Consider the following 27,973-nt stretch of genomic DNA (forward strand, 5'->3'; position numbering starts at 1 on the left):
GTTGTGTTTTTATCCAGAAAACTGCAGCTGCACCATTCACTCTTGTCTTTGTAGTCGGCTTTTGCCCTCACCAATATGGCGGCGTCGTTGAGGTACGATCCAGAGGACAATGAGGCATCTAGGTAATATATAGATGTCTATGAACGTCACCACCACCAAGCCTACGACAACTCTTTCAAACTTTATTAAAAATGTGTTCCCTGGTAAGTAATTACTCTGTGAATGAATCCGCATCTACCCGTTAAGAGATTTGTGCCAAAGTTGCATTATTTGTGAGCTTTATATGTGCGTCTAAAGTCGCTTTTAGGAAATTGTTAGCAACCGCCATTTTTAAGACACAATAAGGCTTTAAAAAATCACAAGCGGTTTAAAATTGGTGTGTTTTATGTCATAGAATAAAACGTGAAAATATTTAGAGGTTTTGTTTACCACAGACCTTATTTAGGGCAATTTACCAAAACCCCATTCTAAAACGCCATAGACCTTGGAGCGATGGAACCGTATGTCCTAAAATGCTAACTCGCTTCCGGGGTTTGCTTACAAAAATACGTCATCTCTGCGGCTCCCTATATTGCGATGATTACGCTTAATTAATTGTTTACAAATAAAAATATGATTAAAATACAATTCATCGTGCAGCTTTATATCGAAGAGTAATACATTGAGTACCATGAGATTCATAAAGATCTTACAAGGATAAATAGAATGAATTGTCATTAATTGCAATTTATTTATTTTTTATTAGTTCATAAGCAATATAGTTGATAGGAAAAGTCTTTTGTGACACTTCGTCGTCTGACATATGAAGAGTTTATTTGCGAAAACTCTTAAGAACTTAAATAAAAAAATCATGTCTTTTATTATGTTATCATGCTTTTATTGTGTTTCCCATTTCTCTCTGCTTTAAGTCTCCCCAACCGGAAACTGCCTAGGGTTTTTCCTGTGAAACGCAGCAGTAACACGTGCATATAGCCCATTCAAGATTCAGTTCCATTTCCTTGTCTGTGTAGTGACACAATGAATCAGTTATTCATGATGCTGTACACCAACTGAGACATCAGAAGTAACTGAAGATCCAACGTCTGTCTGCCTACAACCCAAGGCAGAACATGACCTGTGATGTCTGTCTGTGTGTGTTTGACTGAGGGTGAGCTGCTCTGAAGTGCCTTTACATTTCTGCTTAATATTACACACAAGCACAAGCTAAAAAAAGCTGAACTCTAGAGAATCTATTTCTATGTAAAATACAATACAATGTTTTCCTGTCATTAGTCAAATATAAGAGCGTACGACAGGAATAAGCAGGCAGAGGTCAGATGCTGACCCAGTCCTTCACTGATGATGACTCATTCCCACTGTAAGAAACAGTGGGCAGATGGCTGACGGAGGGAGACGTGCAGAGTGCGAACCTAATATTGAATTTAGGCGAATCATGCAGCGAATCACGTACACGTCATTTAGAGTTGAAACCATAAGCAGAATTAGCAGGTAGATTGAAACGAATAATCAATATTTCATGTCCATGCAACCAAAGTACCATCAGTAATAAGGTCAAGTCATTTTAGAGTTAGAGCGAGTTATTATATTTTTCATTTTTTGTATTTGATGAATTGTGTACAAAACGCCAGGAACTTGTTTTTAAAGTATATTTTTATGCCACAATGACTCAAAAAAACAAACAAACAACAAGAATTTAAATGCAGATAGGGCATAAAAGTCAAACACTGGAACCAAAAATACACTAATAGGACAAAGAAGTGTCAGCAGGGGGTAAAATCCATCGCTGCTGATGTCACCATCCTTTAATCTCCCCTCATTCATAAAATATTGACACGCTCCCAGCCAGCATTTGTGTTTGATGGATCCATTTTAGAAAAATAAGCAGGGAATGAGTATAAAAAGCATAATGACGGGAAATACAAGCCCCCTACAGTCTACTAAGGGTCTAATGAGAAGCACTCGAAGATCACCACAGTAAAGAGCTGTATAATATGCATATGATGAGGGCAGTGCCCTTAGAAATGTTCGTTTCATGATTCACCTCATTATGCCTATGCAGATGGACCCATCAAAGAAACAACTGACCAAGATTATAAAGAAAGCAATGTAGGCACTTCATGAAGCAATGCAGCATCTGAGGGAAACAGGAAATGCTCTTCACCCTAATGGAGCCTCACATCAACAGCCTCAAAGAAAGAGAATTAAATATGAATCATGTAGCGTTCAGGAAGTAAATGAGCCTGATGAGATCATTGTCTGGGTTAATGTGTGTCTGAATGCATTACAGCTTAGTTTATCTGGATGTAATAATCTGACGAGAACAACGAACATGTAATGTAGCGGAGAGGAGAAAAAAAGGATTACAAAAACAAAGAATTTTGAATGAGGTGTGCTGTGTAGACTTTTGAGGTTTAATCGGTGCTCGAATTTGAATCAAGTCTTATGGGGGTCCCCAAAATGACTTCCAAATAGTTTTTAATAAAAAATACATTTATATAATATAAATATATTATTCTTCATTCAGTTCTATGCAACAGAATCAAATGTAACCTTTTTTACCAATTATCCAAATAATAATACCCTGAAAATGAGTATGAAACGTTACATTTTCGAGTGCAAGTGGATCCATTAGCACACAACACACAATACACAACACACATACGCTTACATTTTTAAAGAGACATGACAAATCACCTAAAAACAGACATAAGATATTGTAAATAAGTCTCTTATCTGCACAAATTTCAGATTTGTCATTTGTTTAAATACATTTATTTAGGAGACCTAAAGTCTATTTTTTACTTCTTTTAGGGGTCCCTTATGCCTTATGCTGGGGTCCCTGATAACCCCCAGCCACTCCCTCAATTTGAGAACTAGGTTTAATGTTTTCACAAATATTGTGGACAAGACTAGTTAAACAAAAAATATTTTTAACTTAAAATTGTTTTTTTTATTTAAAAGTAAAAAAAATGTACTTTAATTATTTGTCAAACACAAGATTCTTTAAAAAAAACCTAAAAGCTGTAAAACATTATCCAATACATTTTTATAACTTTTCTAACGTTAAGAAGCATTGGTCTCTGACCTCCTATTTATAAAACAGGGTTTCTGCAGGTTTCACAAAGTCAAATTTATGACTTTTTAAGCCCTTTTTAGACCATTATAAATGAAATTTAAGACCTGTATCACAACATAAAAACCGCACACCCAACATTCCCAGATCAATTTCTCGTGATGACAGCGGAACTTGCTGTATTTCAATACAACTGAATGCCCAATAAAGCCGTTGTTGTTTATATTTATTTATATATTTAATGTTTCTGTTGTCATAAAATATATATTTTTTTTTTCATTTAAAACAAATGTTTATGTTCATATGTTTAGTCCAGGGGTCGGCAACCTTTGCAACCAAAAGAGCCATTTTGGGCCTTCTCCCACCAAATAAAATTAGTCTGGATCCGCTAAATATATGTAACCTTTAAAGATGCCACAATTTAATTAAAACCACAATTTTAACCCGATACTTCCAAGCCTTCATGGCGGAACCATTCAAACCGAGCATTTGTAGAGCTGGCCTCAAAACCCGGGTAGAAAATAGCCTATTACTTATTGATTTTGATGTTTTTAAATGTAAAAACCACGCAAACGTCATAAGTAGACCTCATACAACAGTATAAAACAATAAACAAGCCCAGTTCATCACACCTTTAAATGACTGTAACACAGGTTATGCATGTAAGGTAATTGGTTACCCAGTTGGACCACTAGGTGGCAATATAGTGCGATTTTTATTGTACATAGATGATAAGCAATTTAAAAATTTTTGTCCCTGGCAAGAAGTGGGAGTGTTGCAATAGGAGAGTAGCACCGCGATGTTGCACTCGCTACTTTAGTTAGACTTCAGATTTTTTCTGTGAACTTTTGTTTTGGCGGCATTCGATGAACAGCCACAAGAGACCGTCTACTCTCCACATACGGACATCATGCATAAACATTACGAGAAGCGCGCTAGCCAGACAGGATTTAAACTATGCCGGCTAAAGACCTAAAAGTTTGGTTTAAAGATGAAAAACGTACCAAGCAGAATGTTTTCTCATCATTCCATTTCTAACACATGCATACACTGCTCGGCGCTCTCACATGTCAAAGCAGAAATAAAGCCGCTGCTCTCTGTATGTTTTTTTCTGTCATCTCCGGTCGCGCTCATACAGTATGTACTGTACATTGCATGGACTTATTTCAAATATTCGAATGAAATGCTTCTTCAGATATTTCTTGAAGAAATCAGGACAGTAGTGGTCAAAAGTGGACAAAATAGAAGGATTACAGCAGCAGGTGTAAACGGGTATGTGCCTCTTTCGTCCATTTGTGATCCATCGACCAAAACATATCTTATAACCAGGCATAAACAGGGCCTTATAAAGACTGCACGGAGCCACATCCGGGTGGCAGAAGAGCCACATGCGGCTCGAGAGCCACGGGTTGCCAACCCCTGGTCTAGTCAATAACAATGACACGTGCTTGTAAATGATGTTTTGTACTCACTGAAAGTTAAAGGGGTGCTGCAACGGTGTCATGCATTCTGACTTTACAATGTTAAACGTGCTGTCTTCTCATGCTTAACATGGTCAACTTGTCAAAAAACGAGTTGGGCATATTACGTAGTATTTCTGTGCTCGATACACTCCCCCAGCGATCGTACAGGTTTCCTAAAGTTTTTTTCAAACATATTAAACTGTTTTGTAACAATTTTTCTTAGTCCCTTATTGGACAATTCTCCCGGAAAAGCACGCGGCACGCCCACGCGGCAGCAAGGAGAGCAGGAGAAGGAGCATGCGCAGACGTCACTTTCGCTTGTTTGCAGGAGAGAGAGAGAGAGAGAGAGAGAGAGAGAGAGAGAGAGAGAGTATACGTTCGCGAAGTTCAGGTGTTTGTTTGTTCACTGCATTTGGGTGATGAATGTTATATAAACGGTGGATATAACGCTGGATTTGGAGATCGTTTGAAACTGATATATGGAGCCGTCCCAGCGCTAAAAGATGCTGGACATGAACCGCATGCGGTGAGTGAAACTGATGTCTGTGTTTTGTTAGCAATGGGTCCCCCCCGCACGCGCCGTATGCTTTCGGAAATAATCGTACAGCTGTATCTATCTTTTATAAATGTGATCAAGCTAAATACTCTTCGAAGATACGAAGTATGCAATACTACTCTATAGGTACTCAAGATTAATATGAGATTGGCAGAAACCGTGTGTGTTAGGGCCGCTTTAAGGTTTTATCCAAAAAGACACTATTCGCTTTTCTGAAGGAAAAAACTCTGTAAACTCAGCACCACTAACGTTACACGCCTTTGTGTGTATGCGTGCACGCGTGTGGTGTGGTCTGTGACAGATGCATCTGCACCGCGAGTCTCGTCTGACCATGCGTGCATTTTCCAAAACGGACCAGGCATTGTAAGAAAGCCAATGAATGGGAAACACACGCCCCTTTGCGATCATGTTCAGGGCAGGGGTAGTAGCCTACGATCACGCTCTAATGAAAGGAAATGACAAAACGGGGAGTGACAAATTGCCCTTATTGTAATCCGACAAAATGACTGACGGTCTTCAGATTTTTCCATCACTGGTAAAAATGTTTTTGTCAATGATGGAGAATTTTCAGTTAACGCGATCTCTGCATTAGAGGTAGCGCTACATGGCCGTAGGAAAATTAAGATCGGTTTAAAATGATTTAAGACATAGAACACAATACTTCAGTGAATTTAAGACTTTTTAAGGCCTAAAATTTTGATTTTGGAGTTTAAGAATTTTTTAGACTTTTTAAGACCCTGTAAAAAGAGAATGCTGAAAATAATCCCTCAACAATTACTTCAACAATTTCCAATTTAACACAAAATAAAAAATAATTTGAATTCATTAATCATTTTTAATATTTTAGCTGTAGGCAAAGCATGCTTTGTCAGAGTGTTGCCAAATCTGCTGCAATTTATAAGTATTGCAAGCTGCCACAAATACTGCGGAGATTGCTTGATTTTTAATAGTATTCTGCAATTGCAAAGTCCCGGAGGAACTGATAAACGGGTCACGCACTGTCAAATCTAAACATGCAACTTAAATGGTGTCTGTAAAGGGTATATTTGGGGTGTGTAGTTAAATAAATACATAAAATTACCCAACCGCACTAACTGACAAAGCCATTTCGAATCATCCCTAAATATAATTAGCCTTCATTATAGACAACATAAATCAATGGGAGATTCTCACAATTTTTGTTTAAATACATTGTGGGGGCTGAAGGGAATTCCAAAAAGCCTGTGCCTGCCTATTTATTCACCATAGAGTCCTGCCTTTTTTTCCCACACTTTAAAAAAACGTGAGGTCAGCCTCAGGGGACTACTGGGGTTTTGGATACTCGCATGCATTGATGTGACCTCCAGATTACAGTGAATGTCCCAGTGAACACGCACATAAAAAATGATTACGTCAAGAGCAAGACAGGAAACGACTGAAAGCTATGTGGTTGCTAAGGTGTTCTGTGCAGCTGCCAGGATGGTTTCTAGGGCAGTAAAAGGCGGTTGCTAAGTTGGCAAAAAGTCCATTGCTTTGCGATGTTCCACTCATTTATTATTTATGATTATTTGTACTATTATTATTGTCTTTATTGATGTTTTGTTCTTGTATTTCTTAATAATGGATGCATTTACTTGTTGTAGCACTTTGGGTGCAAGAAAAGCGCATTATAAATAAAATGCATTATTATTATTGCCAAGTCCTTTAACAATCTGGTTCGTCGAAATTCTGGGTCTTCCTTTCAACTGTATGGCCACTAAGTGGGACGACTTCCCTAAAAACTTAAATTTTATAGAAGAGTAGAGTGGTGGATAATATTATTGAACCTTAGCATATGTTTATGCTAACATAGTTAGCTAGGACAAACGATGCAATGCAATGCTAGCATTAACAGAGAGGATTATGTACGCTTTTAACGTTTATGAAATATATGGGACATTGTTATATATTATTTGCTTCGAAGTGAAAGTTTTGTTCATTGACAGTCACTTTTGCACTCTAAGCAGGATTAAATTCAGGACTAATTCTATTCACTTGATAGAACTGATGGGAGTGTTTTTGAAATAGGTCAACAGCTACAGAAAAATAGATATAGAAACAGAGTTGAAACACACTTACCTGAACAACTTCTATCCCTCTTTTTCTGAAAGAAAGAAAACAAAACAATAATTGTTATTTTATTTAGATGCTCTGGAGAAAGCAGGTACACAAGGAAAGAATATTAAATAGAATTTTTTTAATTCAAGATATCATCATAGCGTATTACTTTCTGACATGAAAATGAAGCTTGGATAAAAATATCTGTTGCTTAGCAACACTGAGTTGAGATCCAGACAAGCACAGTTCTACTGGCTGTTGGAAACACAACACAAGCTACAGCTGGTATGTGCTCCAACGTGTAGACAAACACGGACATCAACCTGCCTGCGAAAAACATTGAGACGGCACACAACAAGAAACAACTGTCACAAATCTAGCGCTAGTCAATGTTACATACCATGTTGCTAATAGCCCAAATGCTAGCTTCACCAAAGAGTCGCTTATAACGTGCATTTAAAGAAGCAACACCCGTCAAACATGATCATTATAAATATACTTTATTATCATGAAAATACCTGAGGAGGCTTGAGGAACAGTGATAAAAACATGTCCTTAGGCATTTCTTAGAACTATGTGTGTTATGGTCTTCTTCTGCAGTGCGTATTTGGAGTTTCTGCACAAGAGCGCCCTCTGGCTTTCGGGTGCAGCAGCATTTTACCGTACTTCACTCACAAGGTGAAGTACTATATTTCGGTTAATCGTACACAGCCCTATGCTTAGGTGTTCATACATTCCTCTACCAAACCTGAGTACTCAAGGAGGTGATAAAGTTAGCTTTAAATGTCTGAACTATTAAACCTAAGTATACCTCAAGTAGTTGGTTATAAATATCTCAACAATTTAACTAATTAAAAGGATATTTTATAATAAAGTATGTTGATTGGAAAGCTTTTTGGAGATGCAGTAAATTTCAGTATACATAATCCGTATGAAGCGAAGTTTTTGATTCTGTTAAGAGAGATTTCTATGTGGGGACACATGGAAATTCATTATTGGGAGGAGGATTGTGTTGGTGGGAGACAGATTAAAAAAAATCTCTGCACAGCCTTCTGGATATGGAAACTGAAAAAAATATCCAGAAATATCCTTGAGTTTTAAGCTGTGGTTAAATTTGACAAAGCCCCAGTGCTTGCCTGGAAATCATTGGGTCTGTCAGAGAGAACAGAACACACATGCTTCAACTCCTCCTGAATGTGGAGTATGCTGTCAGAATTACATTCAACAAAACCTGTGCCAGCGGATGGGAAAAGGACATTCCTTGTGAAAGAAGAGTAATTCAGAAAATATAAAACATTTTTATTGTGGTCAGGGACCTCTGACTTTTAAACACAGTCTACGGGCACTCAATAGCAACTAAATGGGAGCAACTATAGGTTCATTTATCCTACGCTATTCTAATCTCACAATGAACTGCCAAACGTAAAGGGAAAAAATCTGAGCTAAAACAAGCTAAAACACGCCAAGACAATCTAACAGCAGTATTGTGCAAGACGACTCGAGAGTTTTGACTACGTTTCGTCATGGTGACAGACCAAGGCTGTTGGATTTAGAGATATGGACAGATGTAAATGTAGCTTAAATTTCATTGCTAGGTTTCGTTCTGTTATCCAGCTGAAGCAGAATTAATGAAAAAAGAAAATAAAACATGGTGAGCATCTAATCTTTTATTTTGACTATGAAATGAGGTGACTCCAAAGAACAATGTGCTCAGTTTCAGGCACACAGACATAATACATTTTCTCATTAATCTAAGAGGGCTAATATAATAAACTCTGATACTCTGGTCTGGAACTCCTATGGTGTGGAAATACGAACACAGCAGAGTGATACACACATTTTGCCCTATAGCACGCAAGCATTTCTTTCCAAAATATTGTGCATTGTTTTGGTTGATATAAGTTACTATAAAATAAAACTGTTTTTTCATGTTGGTTGTCAATTAACTTGTTTTATTAGATGCAATTTTTGACTTATGTATTATGATAATATATTAATGACAACTGTATTAATGTATTAAGAAATGTAAATGCTGTATTGTTTATTGTTAGTTAACCAACATGAACTAACTTGCTCTTGGTGCTAAAGGAATAGTTCATCCAAAAATGAAGATTCTTTCACCCTTTACTCACCACTGAAGTCGCTTTTATCATTTTTTATATTACTTGAATATTTTGGGGGTAGTAATAATAAACAAAATAACAAATGGCCGCTTCTAATAACATTAAATGAATACATAAATAATAAAAAACAAAACTATTCCAGTGTAGTTGGTCTTAAAACTGTTTGAATTTTTTTTTATAAACACATACAATGCTTAAGAAATTTATTAGACCACCTATCATAATAAAGAAAACAATTTTTTTTGTTGGAAATAAAAAAATATGGTCACTTATTAGGCAAATAACAAACTGAGATAACTAAATAGTATTTTTTCACACATAATAACTAAACCGTTTCATTCTTGCTGGCATGGTTTTATGTCCTTTACCACAGTCTCTGTTGTTATTGACTGTAGTTGGGCATCTGAATAAAAAAATTATTTGGAAAATTAATGGAAAACAACAACAATTATCATACTACTAGAAATACTACTGTGACTAATGAGTTTATACATACTGGCGGATAAACCATAACAGAAACACAAGGTCTGTGCATGTTTACTGCAAACTTGGAAAACGTGGATATGCTGATATTTCTTAAAGGGGTGGTGCAACGGTGTGCCATGCATGCGCACATGCTTTAGTTCAGCCTACCCCTCCCCCCCCGCACGCGCCGTATGCTTTCGGAAATAATCGTACAGCTGTATCTATCGTTTATAAATGCGATCAAACTAAATACTCTTCGAAGATATGAAGTATGTAATACTACTCTATAGGTACTCAAGATTAATATGAGATTGGCAGAAACCGCGTGTGTTAGGGTCGCTTTAAGTGTAAAAAATCCAAGAAAAGCAAATACAGTCTTAGTTTGTTTATATTAAAGAGACTTTTGAATTATTCATTTTTGGGGGGGGAATTTGTTTCAAAATTGCAGTTTAGTTTTGTTATTTGACATAAAATATATTTTTATGTTACAAAGAAATGTGCTGCATTTGATAAATAATAAAAGGGCATGTGTTCATTTCTAATTTGTCTCAACTCATTAAAAATAAACCGTGAATAAATCGTATTAGTGCTGCAACGACGTGCGTGAAATGCGTCGACGCGTCGTATTATTTACGTTTATCTGCTTATAATAGCAGTTTCTGTTCCGGGCGTGTGTAAGTGAATCAGCAGAAGTATAATACACCCGGACGCAGTGTAGCCTCGGACGCAGTAAGTTAGTGAATGGACGGAGGAATTCCCCCTAACGTTAAGTTACCCCTGAAATGCGATCATCACAGCATGGACACGCAATCACAAACGGACGGAGAGGGGCACGTAGATGTAGACTTTAATAATAAATTACTTTATTTTAACACTACGCTTTACATTAATGATTTACATTAACGCTATTGTACTAGTGTAAATTAGTGTACGTGAACCTTTGCAGATTGTGACCCTGCTTAAATTACTCTTAAGCTTCAAAAAGGACTAACTATCATGAAACCACCAATGCACTTTTTATGTCATTCGATAGCTTTATGCGAGGAATAAACCAATATAGCATAATGAAGAAACTCTGACCTGTAGACAGAGGTGCTGTCTGTCAATCTCCAGTCAGCATGCGTGTGTACGGTGACGGTCAGGACGCTACTCTTTCCAACATGTTCCAATGTTTTCATTATTCTTCATAATGACAAGATGATAGTCTATGGTTTTGTTTAAAATGTATTTTGCTAGAGACTGAGTTAACGTTACTCGTTGACTGTAGTTTAGCTTATTAGAAGCACTGGAAGCGGTCTGAATATTTTGCGTCTTCATACGAAATATCTCTTTTTAAACCTCTGATTTAACTGTAAACTGTTGGATTGATGCAACGCACTATGTGTTAAACATGTAACACATCAACTCTTCTTGTTGTGTTATAACTATTTGTTTGGGGAGCAAAATTATCCCCGGGACTTCAGAAGGAGTAGGTGCTTTAAGCGCATCATTGTGCGTCCGGGATGCGCATAACTGTAAATAACGAAGCGAATGCATTAAGCGCATAATTCTGAGTTCAAGGTGCCCGCGCGGGCTCGCTTTAACGACACTCAATTACATTATGAGCCTGAAAATAGAGTCGTATATTACTTGGAGGAAAAAAATACAGAGCATACAGGTGCTGGTCATAATTACAGTATCATCAAAAAGTTGATTTATTTCACTAATTCCATTCAAAAAGTGAAACTTGTATATTATATTCATTCATTACACACAGACTGATATATTTCAAATGTTTATTTCTTTTAATTTGATGATTATAACTGACAACTAATGAAAATCCCAAATTCAGTATCTCAGAAAATTAGAATATTACTTAATATTACTGCAGCAATGCGGCGTGGCATGGAGTCGATCAGTCTGTGGCACTGCTCAGGTGTTATGAGAGCCCATGTTGCTCTGATAGTGGCCTTCAGCTCTTCTGCATTGTTGGGTCTGGCATATCACATCTTCCTCTTCACAATACCCCATAGATTTTCTATGGGGTTAAGGTCAGGCGAGTTTGCTGGCCAATTAAGAACAGGGATACCATGGTGCTTAAACCAGGTACTGGTAGCTTTGGCACTGTGTGCAGGTGCCAAGTCCTGTTGGAAAATGAAATGTGCATTTCCATAAAGTTGGTCAAAATTAGACCAGCACGTGTATATCATGCTCTAGTATTTTTATGTTTTTACATTTACATTTAGTCATTTAGCAGACGATTTAATCCAAAGCGACCTACAGATGAGGGAAACAATGGAAGCAATTGGAACAACATAAGGACAACAAAAAGCATAAATGCAATAAAAAAAACTGGTCTCATATAGCCTACCACAGTATACAGAGCTAAGTTTATTTCATTTTTTTACCTTTAATACAGTAAGTACATAAAAAATCAGTCTTTTTTTTACTTTTAAAATTAAAACTACTTAATTAAAAGAAAATAGTGATTTTAATGTAAACACGGATTAAAATGTTAAAACAACAATATTTATTTATAAGATGTAGTGGAGTAAAAAGTATGATTTGCTTTATAATGTAAGAAAATAGTAGAACTTATTGTTTATTTGCAAAGTTTGCCAAAGGATTAATAAAGTAATCCAAAAAATCTTTATTAGATTAATAATAAAAAAATAATCGGTAGATTAGTCGACTAATCGAAAAAATAATCTGTAGATTATTTTTTAAAAATTTTTTTAAATAATCTGTAGATTAGTCGACAATTAAAATAATCGTTAGTTGCAGCCCTAAATCGTATCGTGAATCGCATCGCATGGTGAGCTGAGTGAATCGTTACATCCCTACTAATACATGCATGGGCAAATTTATAATACACCAAAGACACAGAAAAACATGTATTTGTGCCATATGACCCCTTTAAGTACCCGGATGATGCACTTTATGTAGTGTGGAACTGTGGACACTTCACGCACTCAACGGTCGCAGTTTCGCTTACATAGCGGAAGGGAGACGGGGCTATCAGAAGCTGCTCAAGCAAAACTCTCCTGCGGAGTGTTAACGCTTCAATCTGATGATGACTAAAATAACGCTGGGCAAACCACCTGAAAACTACATTAAACGTACAATGTACAAACTGATTTTTATTCACACGCATTGTGCAGTGCGGACGTCATTTGCGCTCGTCTGGGAAACCGATATACTTCCGGTTAGTATAAAACTGTTTAGTATTCTGTTTAGAGCATAAGAATTATTACACGATATATCGGTGGTGGTCTAATAAATTTGTTAAGCACAGTATGTATAAATAAATAAATACATAAATAAAATGCAAACAACCTTATATGTGATTCACAGTAAAAGATAATATCCAGCATTCTGCGAGCACATTCATATCTTCAGCTTGGAAAACATGTGCACAAGAGTGGCTTCACCAACCGTTACAGATCCGCCAACTTCCTTAATAATACGATTGCATACATTATGTCGATATGGCACCTCAACTTCCTGTCAGATATAGTCACACAGCATTTTTGGTTTGGTTGCATCAAGCTAGTCACGAAGAGATGTCTGGAATACCCAGAAAAAGAGGTGACTGGCAGAAATGATGTGAATTTCAATAATTGATTATTTCAAATCAACTATTAATAATAGTGTATTATAAAGAAAATTATTTACAGGACAAACAATACAAAATGAAATACAGTGCCATGTGGTGTGCCACAATGCTGAACAGCGCCGTGGGCACATCTTCAGCGACACTTACCACAAAAGAAGTGCGATTACCATGCAAACAAGCATTGTTTATTCATAACAATGTTAAAAAAAAAGAAATAATCCAATAATCATTTTGAAAGCAAAACTCATGTTCCTCCTTTTGCTCTACCATACTTTAAAATAATAACATACATCTGATTTATATCTTAATATAAGCTATGACGGGGGGTTGGTGGAGACTGGAGACGGTGACCTCATTGCTTAAAGAGTACAAACACAACCTCCCCAGACATGTGTTTACTCCCCCGGAGCATGAATGAATGGGGAATAATCACAACCATCACCTGTCTGGGACAGGACACATCCCCACACTTTAACAGGAGGAATATTCATGGTTACCAAAACCCCAAACTGATTCATTTTTTTACTCATCTGTTGTTGCTAAGCCTCACTTGTTGCCCTGGTTACAAATAAACTTGAACAACAGCTGTCAGGTTAGTGATTGCGAAATGAGGAAGGAACAGAGAGAGAGTCGTTCATGATTAAATAGATAAGGTTTTTTAACCTTAAGCTTAATATTATATAGTGGGTCTCTTGAGTGAATTGTGACATTTTTATATATGTAGTTTTACTTATATTACTATAATATATATTACTTATATTTTATATGGCTGAGTTGATATTTGTTTAAACATTGATGGTTGTATGAATCACTTTTTTATTACAGTTCTGTGGTGCTTTTAGTCATTTTTAGAGCCCAACACACTCAAATCCCATTTGCTTTCATTGCATTTAAAATGGCAGCTTGGGGAACTCCACGTTCAAACACAATTCCTTAAAATGCCAGTGATAAAGCACATCTGTGATGAAAGCAATTAAATTTGTCTATTACTGTCATCTGGTCACTCACAAGTACATCAAGCCCTCTGGGGAAATCTAGATTAGAGCTCACAGCGGGATGAATGTCATAAAGCCTGTCCTAGAAAATGATGCAATATATTTGGGCCTAGTAATGTGACAAGGCAGTTATAACTAATACTCAACAGATCTGTCCTTAACTCAGATTGTATCTGGACAGCTCGAGTAATTTGGTTGAGGAGGTTATGAAGAGATTACAAATTTAATCCACAAAACAGTTTAAATCTGTGCTAGTCAGAAGGTCACCAATAGAGAATGTGAAGCTGACGTCACACCCAATGTTGCATGTTGCAGTGGTGCCGCCATCTTGGGAGGATAATACTCCACTGCTATTATTGTTTTGATATGTACCGTTACTTGTTTTGATGGATATACGGAGAAATCGAAGGTGAAAGAACCAGGGGCTTTTCCTGAACAACTCTGTGTAATGCCATTGCAGTTTTTGCAGACCTGCCATAGTTATATTTCCTAATCCATCCAGAAAAACAAAACACTGCATTGAACACACTAGTAGCCATCCTACCAAGATGGCACAACATTCAACGCGATGGATTAAAAATGGATTAACAAACTCTATACAGCCAAAGTACATTACAAACATACTTAATATTCATCACAGGAAACAATCATTAAATACTGAAATAATTTACATGTGGAACAAAAATACATCCCAATATTCCCTGTCCAGTGTTGACTCTTACAGTGATCGCATTGTTCAATTCACTCTTTCCTTCACTTTCTCCCAGCTCAGTCACACAATTACACACACACACACAAAGTCTCTGGCCGCTGAGGAAATCCGATGCAACACTAGCTTCACACATTACACAATTGTTCATTCAGCTGGAGAGAGACAGTGGAGCACAAGCAACGAGTGGACACACTAAAAAGAACTACACACACACACAATCTTTCACTCTACCACACACATTTACTATTCACACAAAGTCCTGTGTGTAACCTTAACCCTTTGCCGGTCCAACAATTCAGTTCACTCAAGTTTCACAGCCCATTCAAACACAGAAGCCAAGCTCTTGGAGTGCTTACTATGCCAAATCTCTCTCTCCTTCTCCCAGTCTGCTGTCTCTCGTATTCTCTGACTGCTGACTAATAATCCAGAGACCCTTTAATGATTACTAAAGCAATATGTGTGATTGCAAACTCGTATAAAAGTGTTGGTCAGGAATAGGGTTAGGACTGGTCACCTCAACACACCGTGTAAAATCATTCAAGGGTACCACAGTTTACACAGCATACGCATTAGCCAAAACACACTCTGTGAGGAACAAAACACCGGTTTGATGGAAATACAGCAAACAATGGCCCTTTTACAACTTGTTCTGTTTTTTAACAAGCAAACTACCCTTATGATAAAGCACACCACGAATGCAACCACAAACTGTTAAGAATAATGGTTCTTAAAGGGATAGTTCACCTAAAAATGAAAACAATTTCATTATTTATTAGGGGTGTAACGGTATGTGTATTCGTACCGAACCGTCACAGGCAACATTCCAAATATAGTCATCATTCCTATGCCCTACTCCTTCGAAGGGCAGATCCCTCTGAGTTTAGACTTTGGAGTGAACGTCCATTATGTAGACGTTTGGAATGCACTTGGCAAAGGAAGCCAAGTAATTTCCTCATTATCTTCAGCTGGCATGTTCACGTGACAATGCAGCATTTTGTCCGTCAGCAGATGTCGCTGTTTTAAGGTTTTATATATATTAGTGTTTATATATTATATAGCATATTTTAAAAACTTTTTAAAATAGAAAATGTATGTTTCTTTGCAAACAGTTAGGTTTTATGCTTAAATTACGCCATTAAAACAGCGACATCTGCTTCACAGGAACATGCCAGCTGAAGATAATGTGGAAATTACGTCGCTTACTTTGCCAAGTGCAAACCAAACGTCTACATAATGGCACGCAAATGCCCTGTTCACTCCAAAGTCTAAACTACAAGGGCTCTGCCCTTCAAAGGGAGTAGGGTATAGGAATGATAACTTCATTTTGGAATATTCCCCTCGACAGCTCGTGACGGTTCGGTATGAATACGCGTACCGTTGCGCCCCTATTATTTATTCACCCCAATTATCGCGATACCACTAAATCCCATTGAAATCAAGCTGCCTGCCATATGCAATGTGTTGATATTTTTTTAATGCGTAGCTTGTCCGTGAAGCACGGCTCTGGGATCAGTAGGAAATGCTGCTCGATCTAAAAGCAGTGTGAGTTTGAGTCGCTTATAATGTGCATTTGAAAAAGCAACACCCGTCAAACATGATCATTATATACTTTATTATCATAAAAATACCTGATGAGGCTTGAGTAACAGTGACAAAAAGATGTCCATGGGCATTTCCTAGATTCGTGTTATGGTCTTCTTCTGCAGTGCGTATTTGGAGTTTCCGCACGAGAGCGCCCTCTGGCTTTCGGGTGCAGCAGCATTTTCCCGTACTTCACTCAAAAGCCGTGCTTAAATCACGTGATATTTATCGTCGGTTTATCGCGACAGCCCCAAACCTGTATGGCTTTCTTTCTTGTGCAGAACACAAGAGGATATTTTGAAGAACGTTGGTAACCAAACGACACTGGCCCCCATTGACCTCCATTGTATGGACACAAACCACTGAGACATTTCTTAAAATATCGTCATCGGTGTTCCACAGATGAACGAGTCATATACAGGTTTTGAACAGCATGAGGGTGAATAAATGAGATTACAATTTTTATTTTAGGTAAACTGTCCCTTTAAATGGCCTTTGTAACTGTAACTTTCATGGAAATCTCATGATTTGCAGTTGAAGAAATGTTATTTAAGAAACTTTCGCTAAAATGTTCTTTTTTGACAGTAAGGACAACAACGTCTTAGGCGTGTCTTAGCATGGGTTCTTGTTGCACACAGGTTTACACAACCTCAGGCAACCTAGCTTCCTGGATCTCTCTTACACTTCAAAATCCTCTGAAATCAGGTTCAACACGAGCACTAATGTCAGAACAAAGAACAGACACTGTTGTCTTTAGATGATCTGCTGATCACAAGCGCAGAAACAACCCCACGGCAACCAACAACTTTCTGCGCTCTCACATGGAAACACGCAGGAAAACATCCAAAACATAGATAGATCTACAGTCTGCCCTCACCTGCACATCTCCGCAAACGCCAAGAAATTGAGTTTCTTCATCTTCTTCTCGCTGAGCCAGTAGCCCACTCGTCTGCCTCTCAGGAAGGTCTGCATCTTCAACCACTGATGGCCAGATGTGACAGCAAATGTCACTCCAGTGAAAACAGGAAACAGTCTTATTACACAACTCCTGTAGAGCCAAAGCAGATGATCAGTCAATTAAATACAAACCTATAACCTCTCAAAGAGTGTTGATAAAGAAGAATAAAGAGATGCTGAAATAAGCCAGTGAAGAACAGGTCCTCTCCAAAGTGATGCTGTAAATCTCCATGACTGTGTCTCAAAACCAAGCGAGCTGCCTACTTGACCATATTTTGTAATATTCCTCGAAGTTCGCGACACGAGGTTTGATTTGAACGTTTGATGCTTTACATGCGTTTACGTTATCGTTCGCACAGTTGATTCGTCTCAGAGGAAATCGCCTGTAACGTCCAGAAATGCTGTCCAGGAAGGCAGCTGACCTGGAGTTGAGACTCTGCTCTGGGTTTAATGTAACTGTTACTGTACCGAATACAGTTAGCTCTTAATCTTAAGCATATTTCATTTTAAAAACCAGAAAACAACACCAGAGACCCGAGAGGACTCCTGAAATCCGCCATAAACAGCTCATTCAACAACAGCAGCACAAACAAGCTAGCACTCCACCTACTATCACCTCAGATCATCTCAAATCTAACTGATGCTTGTCAGAAATCTCCCGCTCTTGTTTTATTCCCGGTCGACACTTTTGCAAGGCAGACGGAGTGGTATAAATACCTGTCTAGTGCATTTTTCGGGCTCCGATCAGATAGCAGTTAGCTAGCTGGAGGGCAGTCTGGTCTCCATGACTCGTGTAGCTGTCTAGTCTGTCGCTGAGACTGCGAGTTAAAGGTGCTCTGATGATGATCAGATGGGTTGAATGCGATCTGATCTCAGTCCAGAGGTGGGGCTGGGCTCAGTTCAGTCCGGATAACGTGTGTGTGGGGGGGGGGGGTTGCTGCTCTTAAAGCATGACAGGCGGTGTGTGCTGTTCAGTGCCGCGCTGCTGCTGATGAATCACTGTGGTGACGTTGCTGCTTAACCGTTACCGCTAGAGGGCGCCAGTGTAACACGTCCTGTTAAAGGGAGAACTTCGTGGACTAGCTATGAAAAATGTAACGTTATTCCGCTCTGGGTCTGTAGTTACCTTTTGAGCTTATATTTGAAGATCGAAAGAAGTGATCAAAATGTCTTGTATGAAAGATAACTGATTTAAATGTTCTTGTATACAAAATGTTATAGTCCTAACTGGATATGCTGAACAAAAACATATTTTCTGAAGAGTTTATAAAATATACAGACCACAAACGTTATGTGGTCCAAACTTTACTTCCGGTAGACTTCGGCAAAGACTTAACGGTTGAGAAGTTTTAATTTCATTCAATACAAAATAATTTACAATAAAATAACAATATAAAATAGTTGTCATCTGAATGAACGACTTCAAAGGTACTCAATTGCCAACTTTTATACAGCAAACAAAGGTCACCATGTTCATGAAAACTGCGTTTTTTATTAATATCATCTAATCAAATCTAACCCAACCAATTTCACCAATATATGGTGTGCTTAAAAGTGCACTTCCTCTTCCAAGTGTATAGAATCCTTTTCAACATTACAGTAGGCTACTAGAACTTGGAGGAGGGGGTACACTATATTGTCACAATGTAGCATTACATATTAACAGTCCTAAAGAATCAATTTTAATACAAAATATATTTTGTAATAATATTGTTACCAGTTCGAATGTTAAGATTCGTCCACAAGTACTAAATAAAGCACGGAAAAAAAAACAGTTTGACCAGTTTATACACCAGGCAGGCAGCAGATGTTTAATGTTTGTATATCTAACATTTCATTGAAAAGCCGAGGACACAACTCAACTGGTAGAAAAAAAGGCACCACGCACATCTAAATACACAAGACAAAGACAGGAAACCCATTATGTACAACATAAAAAATATATAATTTTCATAATCTTTGGGACTATATGTACAAAGGTTAAAAAATGTATTTACAAACACTCATTTTCATTAGTCTAATGTGACATAAAAAACACAACTGCTAAGGTCACATGAACTCTGCGTTTGTTTGGCGTGATGTGATTTGTTTTTCTCAGCATCTGACAGCAGGGCTGGCCAGGAGTCCCAGGATGGTGGAGAGACAATGCAGCTTCTCTTTGACCAGCTCTGGTAACTTCTCGTTCTCTTTATACCTGAGAAGAAAAAGATATTATGAGAATAATATCCAATATTTTTACGACCAAATCATGTTCGCCCACTATATTATTTTTCATGTTGTGAATGAAGATTCACGATCTTTAAATCATTTCTAGATGAAAGCTTTACCTGGTGATATGTCCATCAGAGGAAGTAAAAGTGATGCAGGAGACACCAGCTTGGACCATTAGCTGGGACCCATCATTAAACTGGACCCAAACCTCACCACTTGTAAGCTAAAACACAAAAAAGAAATTAAAATCAGCAGTGTTTGCTTTTTATATGTATTTATTACTTCAATAATAAGAAATTAAATAACTACCTGAGATGCCCATCCAACGTTTGGTACAAAAATGGACTTGAGCACCTTTCCTGTGTTAATTGTACGTTCATCTTTGGCTGACTGGGGTGAGCTGCCTTTAGCCACACTGGCTGTGGTGAAGTCTGAGCCAGTGTAAGAAATCATCTGGAGTCAGTAACAAATCAGTTAGAGTTGATCATATTTCTGAGTGTGATAGAGTTATAAAATAATGAAAAGTTGCATTGCATGACGTACTGATGGCGTAATGTGTGGGGGCTGTGGTGGACTCAGGCACACCTGAGCGACCTCGGCAGGTGCCACAAGGCTCGAGGCAGATGAACACTGAAGCTGAGGAGCTGGTGAAGCCGGATTGGTGGGTTTCCTGATGGCAGACAAACACACACAAACAAACATGTCACAAATAATCACAGTCAAGACCTAAAGTGTCATGGTTGAATCTTGATAACATGCCTAGATCACATCTGGCGTCAAAATTACAAGCCACAAGTTATGATTTGCATAGAGAAATTGAATCAAAATAAATAATGAAGGAAATGGACTTAATTAACAGGAAAATGTGAAACATGAAAAATCTTACGGGTCCTAAAATGTCTTAACCCAAAGCTCACCTGCCGATAGTGATGGGAAAGAATGGAGTGCTTTTAGAGCTACGCTGCTCCTCAGCTGTTATCGCCGCTTCCAAAGACAGACACATTCGATGCCCCTGACAGAGACAAATATCTCAGCATTATTATCACAGGCCTAGTATAAATATGTGCACTTCAGTAATGCAGTACCTCTTCAGAAAGCTCCATGTATAGTCTACACTCAGGATTTAGTCCAGTCAGCCCAACGTCACCCTTCACCGTGTACGACTTCCCACTCTTCTCCACCACGCGCATCTGCTCGCTCGTCTTATGGGTTTTTGCACCTAGCCCCAAAAGAAAAGACAAAATCTCATTTTTATACTTGTGTCAAGTGTTAATCTTCTCTTCCCAGTTTAACTTGTGACAACTGCATGTAAGCCACATTATTTTCTTTAAATTTCCAAAAAAAAGTACACTCTGGCACTATCAATATAGTTCGGGCATAAAAAGGTCTGCCACAGAACTACAAACTCTAACAAAGAAGTGAAAAAGATTTTTACATCATTTATCCACGCCGCTCACCGTCATAAAAGCACACTTCTATGTCTGCATTAGGAGAGTTCTCCATCAACATACACTTGGCAAACTTTGTGTACAAGGTGACTTTGGGAGTCTTTGATTTCACCAACTGGACAAACTTGGTAGCATACTGATACTTCTTCCAGTATTTTTCTGTGGGAAACAAATGTTGTGTATAACTGTAATGCTCTTATGACCTGAGTAAATCATATTTCAACTGATTTAATAATATCTTGGTTTATGTCACCTGGTAAATCCTCAAAGCTGCAGATGAGAATGTCTTCAGGTGGGGAAGGGGGATGGTCCAAAACAGGAAAGCCTTTACCTTCATTAGGCTGATACACAGTCACCTAAGCACAAGGTTAAAAGAGCATATTAACTTCCATATTTGACTACTTTAAGAACAAGCTTGTTTGTATAGATTTGATGATTGATTTTTGTAGTTTTCACACATGAATGACTGTATTACGATCCCTCACCGTGGATCCATCACAGGAGATCCTCAGCACTTCTTTGACCCTCTCCTGAGCTCCTTGTCCCTTCAGCAGCTCCATACACACCTCTCCTGTGTCCAAGATACTGACCTAAGAAGAAAACACTCACTGTATCCATCATTCTTCATACTTCAAATCTATGATGATGTGACACACAGACTGGAAAGTAATGCTTACCACAGCGTTTTTAGTCTTCTGTCTAATAGGCTTGAGCCTGGCCGCACAAAGCGGTGGAAAGTTCTTCTTACGGGATGTTTTTTCCTTCTCCGTGTTTGCTTTGCCTTTGGAGACAGGCGGACCGGGAAACTGCGGGTCCGAGTAGCTCTGAGGTTCTATTGGGTGCCCTGATCCGAACCCGTCCTCTCTGCAGGGCCCAGGGTTGGTGTGAGGGAACAGCTTGGGTTGCTGCTGAGGGTAAACGCCGCTGGGTTTCTCACCGCAGGAGGTTTGCGTCCCAGCTGGCCCCCGTCCCGCATGGAAACTCCCACTGCTGCTGTGACTGCTCAGATCTGCTGGCCTCTTGAAAGGCCCTTGAAGTAAAAGGTTTTTCAAAATAAGGCTTTAAATGTTTCCACACACATCTTTATTTACTTCTTATTTGATGCTTATATAATGATTGAAATTATGTCCGTAGGCGTTATCATAAGAAGCCAATTTTTAAAATTGAAAATTATATTTTGGTCTGTTTTTCACCTAAATCAAATGACTTTTTGTGCATTTTTTATTATATTCATTAAAGTCCGGGTAAAGAGAATTCTGAGAATTGTTTCTAAACACATTATAGATGTTAGAAATATATTGCTGAAACACATTACAAAGACTCAGAAGTATGTAGTACTGAATTGTAGTTAAACCGCTAAACAGTTTTTCACCAATTCTCTGTTTGGGATTTTTTGGGCGGGGCTAAAACGGGGGATCATGAGCATGTATGGCCCCTCCCCTATCACTAGAGCACCTGGCATCAGGTGTCTGCTCAATCACGAGCTCAGGGTTGTAAGCACTCACGCGCACGCTTTCAGGCTCTCTCACCTTCTCACTCTGCCCAACTAAACAAATCTCACCCCAAATAACAAGCTAATGGTAACGCTGACGCAAATAGATGGAGGAGAAAAATGCGAATGGAAGGAGGATCACTGCGCATCGACTCACGCGTGTTTGAATTCAAATCCTCCCTTAAAACGTATTCACATAATTCACATATAGCCTACTGGGCTGGGGACTCCACGTTGGTTGAGTGACGCGAGTGGGTGTGGCTTCAGCACCAACAGCGGACGACGCCCCCAGCGTTTGAGAGCAGAGTCCTGCTTATATTTCCAAGATTTTGATAACTTAATTTTATTTACTTGGATGCTTTTTCTCCATTCAAATTTGGCAAGGTGGTTAATAACACACTTTTCTGTTGTGTGACAAACTCAGAACACATATTTTAATGTCACTTTACTCGTACTTTAAAGATGCACCGATACTACATTTCTCCACCGATACCGATTATTATACCGAGTGATATCTGCCCATACAGATTATGAAGATTAAATTAATATTTCTTAACTTTCTGAGTGTTATTAATCCATATAATGACTATTAATATTGAATATCTTTTGTGGTCCACCGAACACAGAAAGAACGTCATTTTGGTTTGGAATGGCATTGGGGTGAGTAATGATGACAGAATTATATTTTTTAGGGCAAACCAGCCCTCTATAAAACTGCAAGACTGTATAAATCAAAGAAAGAGTAATACCGTCATTGATTAACCAGGGCTGTGTTTGAGAGTCGGACATCTGGGGTCTCACAGATGTTGAGAAAGAACTGAAAAAGAAAAAACAAAAGCACTGAATATAACCACAAAACATGAAAATATAAAACTACATTATAATAAAACTAAGATATGCTAACATTCCAGACTCTGCCTCTTACTTTGCAGGCTGTTTGACAGGTGGAGAGGGGAGACGTCTTTGCTCAGAGTAGCTATGCGGCATATCTCTATAACTGGAGGTTGATGGGAACAAGCACCCAGACCCTGAAAGCAACTCATCCGAGTGGCATCTCTCCAGCTCGGCCTCCTGTTGATTGTGGCTAAACCCAGCACCGGATCGGTCTGATGAATGAGCCCGTCTCAGGTAGCGAGAATGAGGCCTTCCGTTGTCAGCGCCGAGGGGAACTCGCCTGCATCCTATCCTGGAAAAATCTTCTTGTGAATTAGGCTGCCAGTCTTGGCCACTTTTAAAACTGGAGCTGGTGGAGTGATGGGAGTGGCTGGGGATCGGTGCCATGCGATTGGGCAAGGGGTGTCCAATCACCTGCCTCGTCTTCCTCTGAAGTCGGCTGCCGCTGCTGCTGTTGGTAATGTTGGAGGTTGTGGATATGGTGGCTATGCCGCTGTCTATAGACCCTCCGTCGCTGTTCCCAGAGTCCTTACTTGCAGTGGTCCCGGTTTGAGTCATAAAGGGATGGTCCAGTACTGCAGAGAGGCTTGGCCTGAGGGTGGGATTCTTTTGCAACAGCTGTTGAATCAGATCCTGAGCTTCTTGCGATATGTGCATGGGCATCTGATATTCTCCTAAAACAACCTTGTTCAAAGTGTGTTTCACAGTGTCTGTGTCAAAGGGTGGTCTGCCCGTAAGGAACGCGTAGAACATGCAGCCCAGTGACCAAACGTCCGACTCCAGGCCGTGAGCGCTGCGTGTGGCCACCTCGGGGGAAATGTAATTTGGGGTGCCGCACATGGTGAAGTGCTTCTCGCTGGGAAGCTTTAGCTGTGTTGCTAAGCCAAAGTCTGCGATCTTAATGTTCATGCTGCTAGTGAGCAGGAGGTTGGACAAGGTCAGATCCCTGTGCATGATGCCATGAGTGTGTAAGTACAGCATGCCCTTTACAATCTGATGCATGAAGTGCCTCGCTGTTGACAAAACAAGAAGTCAACATATAAACAAATATTAAAACACTCAATATCAAGTTTCAAACACATCATTAGAAACAAATACATTTAGCAACGTTTTCAGATTAGAATTTCTGAGTGGTCAGACCTTTGCAGCAAAAAAGTGATGAATGTGTAATTGAATTTTTTGGGGCCACTGTATATGCGGATATACAGCAATACAATAACAGACTGGCATGAAGAACAGTAAAGCAGCAAATGAAAAAAGCTCAATGTAAATATCATAAAACATGTCAAACATTTTTATAGTACTATATGCATGTTATTACACCAGGATTAAAATCCATCATTCAGTTTAATATAACAAGTAACAGGTTCGATGCTGCTCAGATTCTCAGTCACTTAAATGATCTTTGGCCTAACAGAGGGTGAAGACCCCTAATGTAAGAGATAAAGCTGAAACTCACCTTCTTCTTCTGTAAAAGGTTTTCTCCTGTCTTTCAGATAGCGGCTCATCTCTCCATTGTGACACATCTCCAGAACCAAATACACATAGTTACTGTCCTCAAAGTAATTGTACAGCTTGAGTGAGAGAGTGAAAATAACAGGTTTAGTCAATATCTACTAAATAAAAATAATTTAGCGTTACATATTCCTTCACAAAATATTCCAAACGCACAATAACACGCAATATCACGTTTATGCTACATTATTTTTATATTCATGCTGCATATAGACTTTTCTCTGGTTCATTTCTCGCTATACCCAACAAACCTAGAAGCAAAAGTCTGTATTTAATACATCTTTTTTTCTTTTCTTTTTTATTCTATTCCAGTATTCTTCCATAACAAAAAAATGAAAATCACAATTTTAATATTCTTTGATATTGGCAGTATATATGTTTATGGTACCAACATTTAATAAACTGATCAAATAAAGACTTGGATTTAAACTGTATCAGAACTGTATTTGTAATCCATGTCTGTGAAAAGGATATGAGCTCACCTCAAGAACTGACGGATGCTTTAGCCGACACTGAATCTCCACCTCATTAATGACTCTCTGCACCATGCCAGCTTTGTGCATGGCCTTCTTGTCAATCTGCAATTATACATGCAGCACACTGAACGGTTTTGAACAGATGCTGCACGACCACAGCACTGGTAACCTACTCGCTTGTTATACAAAAGATTGAAACACAGCATGTTCTTACCATTTTGATTGCCACCTCTAAGCCCGTGTTTACAGATTTTGCTTTGTAAACACATGCAAAGGAGCCTTTACCCAGCAGGGTGAGAACTTTAAAGTCCTGCAATATCAAAGGAATGCATTGTGAATTAGATGGCAGAATAACACAAATAAAAAACAAATCAATTCAAGACCTCAGTCCTGTCCCCTGGGATCAATCTTGTCCCGTTGAGGGTTTCTTTGTACCCAAATCTCAGCATGAAAACTCTTAACGTTACCTCAATGTTAAGATCCACAGAGGATGCTAAAATTCTGTCATCTTGTGGATCCTTTTCTTCAGTTGTTAGATTTTGTAGGAATGAATGAATAATGTCCAACATCTTGCGTACAGTGTTGCGATCACGGATAAACCCACAATAGTATCCCGTTGGGCACAGTGTGCACTCTTTGTTGACGCGTCACTAGTTACCTGCATCTGACAGTGACATCTGTTCATCACTCTCCCGCTCTCCTCCCGCTACTCTACCTGACACTAACGCCACCGCCCGTCGCATAGCAACCGTCTCCATGCTCGCAATTCCCAAAACACCTTTGCAGCACTAACTGTAAATGTACCGCAGATGGATGAACAGACGGCGAGAGACCCAGTAGGTGGTAAAACGTGTCGGAGGCACATTGACAATTTAACTGAAAATGTTATTCGTGTCACGCATTTTGGCTCGGTGCTTACTGAACAATAACATGAGTTTAAAATGTTCTTCCGAACGTGTTTAGGAATAACAAATAAACAATGAACGAAAGTAAAGACCCGGGATTTTTTTTTACTTAGTATTCGGAACTTTAAACAAACTCACAAGAACCAAAAAGCATTTAATAATTCGTCAGGCTGAATAACGTTAGCTCTGGAGCCGCAAGCCACCGCTTAACTTACCTCAATCTTATCCCCGATGGAAACGCTCATTTTTAATTCATATTTTCTTCAGTGCGACGAACAATGTATTTATTTTCCCGTAGATAAGCGGTGTTTTGACTTGAGCATGGCGTGTAAAAATGCACTTAATCTGTGTAATTGTTTTCCCCTCCAAAATGTTTGCCTTTCCTCCATTTTGAAAAAGTCCGCCCGTTACAACTCATAACGACGTGGTCGGCGTCACTGCGCAAACGGACCAATGGGTGACCAGATGACGAACAATACGGAACTAGACAGAGATTGTCAAAGTAAAAGTCATACAGTAAACGCACTGCAATATCGACAATATTTTAGCAAAATTGGAGTTTATACTACAAAAAAATATAAGGCATAATACTCTTTTGTTGTGTTCCTGGCTTCCTCTTAATTCTTAAGTTTACGAAATTCTTTTTTAAATCTTGTTTTAAAGCTATTTTGCACCGATTTAGAAATGTTTTATAACTCATCTGCCAAACTTATGTTACGCTTGTATGTGACGATGAATGCATTCTCTATTGTTTATTTATTTTGTATACATTTTTTATTTTGTTTTATTTAATAATGTATTATTACACTTGTATTGTATCTCCCCACGAATATAAAAATATATGTACTTGTCACGGTCCCACCGTCTTGTTTATGAAATTCTAGTCGTGTGGTGGGATCGGGGCAGAGTCCTTAGGTTATGTGTGGAGAGAAACATATTGTTGTCCGTTTGACAATAATATACGTTCTCTCCAGTGTCTTGTCATTGGCCCCATTCCTCTCGTTTCCTTGTTATCCTTCCCTGAGTGTTTGATTAACCACACCTGCCCATGTCGTTATCCCTCGTTTGTCTTACCTATATATACCCTCTTGTTTCATTGTCCTGTGCTCGTTCGTTGTTCTTGTTCCTGTCCGTACTAGTGGTCTGTTTAATATTCCAAGTCAAGTCGAGTTTTGTAAGTCTGTTATTTAGCGTTTGTCTAGTGTTGTTCAGTTTACCCAGTCTTAGTTAATCTGTGTCCTGTCTGCTGCATGTTATCTTGTTTTCTTGGTTTTTCCCCATCGTGGGTGTTTTGTTTTATACTTTTGTTTTCAATAAATATATTATTTGTTAACCCCTTACGTCCTGGTTGCCTGCAATTGGGTTCTCCGCCACGCAAGCCTTGACAGAACGAACGAGCCAAACGCGAACCCAGCAGGCGATATGGACTCGGGCCA

At 38.7% G+C, this 27,973-nt stretch overlaps 2 protein-coding genes across 2 annotated transcripts in view; both read right to left on the reverse strand.

Annotated features, from left to right (window-relative positions):
- The window catches only part of itpk1b (inositol-tetrakisphosphate 1-kinase b), a 45,743-nt gene extending 27,192 nt beyond the window's left edge, over positions 1-18,551 (reverse strand). Inside the window, exons 1-3 of the mRNA XM_057343438.1 lie at positions 18,314-18,551; positions 17,517-17,687; positions 7,190-7,214 (exon numbers count right to left, since the gene is read on the reverse strand). Of these exons, the coding sequence (XP_057199421.1) occupies positions 7,190-7,214; positions 17,517-17,611 (120 nt within the window). The 5' untranslated portion in view covers positions 17,612-17,687; positions 18,314-18,551. The remainder of the gene's footprint in view (positions 1-7,189; positions 7,215-17,516; positions 17,688-18,313) is intronic.
- A 392-nt stretch (positions 18,552-18,943) lies between these two features.
- On the reverse strand, positions 18,944-26,937 carry plk4 (polo-like kinase 4 (Drosophila)). Its single transcript, XM_057343423.1, has 16 exons — positions 26,753-26,937; positions 25,847-25,942; positions 25,639-25,734; positions 25,101-25,215; positions 23,673-24,654; positions 23,497-23,564; positions 21,933-22,285; positions 21,741-21,845; positions 21,509-21,611; positions 21,265-21,414; positions 20,893-21,026; positions 20,725-20,819; positions 20,351-20,477; positions 20,117-20,260; positions 19,924-20,030; positions 18,944-19,790 (listed from the first exon to the last, which is right to left on the reverse strand). Exons 1-16 carry the CDS (start codon positions 26,780-26,782, stop codon positions 19,691-19,693), a joined length of 2,805 nt encoding a protein of 934 aa, XP_057199406.1. The 5' UTR covers positions 26,783-26,937; the 3' UTR covers positions 18,944-19,690.
- Between the last annotated feature and the right edge of the window lie 1,036 nt (positions 26,938-27,973).

The sequence above is a fragment of the Triplophysa rosa genome, linkage group LG10 (assembly GCF_024868665.1).
Source record: "Triplophysa rosa linkage group LG10, Trosa_1v2, whole genome shotgun sequence".
Classification (NCBI taxonomy): domain Eukaryota; kingdom Metazoa; phylum Chordata; class Actinopteri; order Cypriniformes; family Nemacheilidae; genus Triplophysa; species Triplophysa rosa.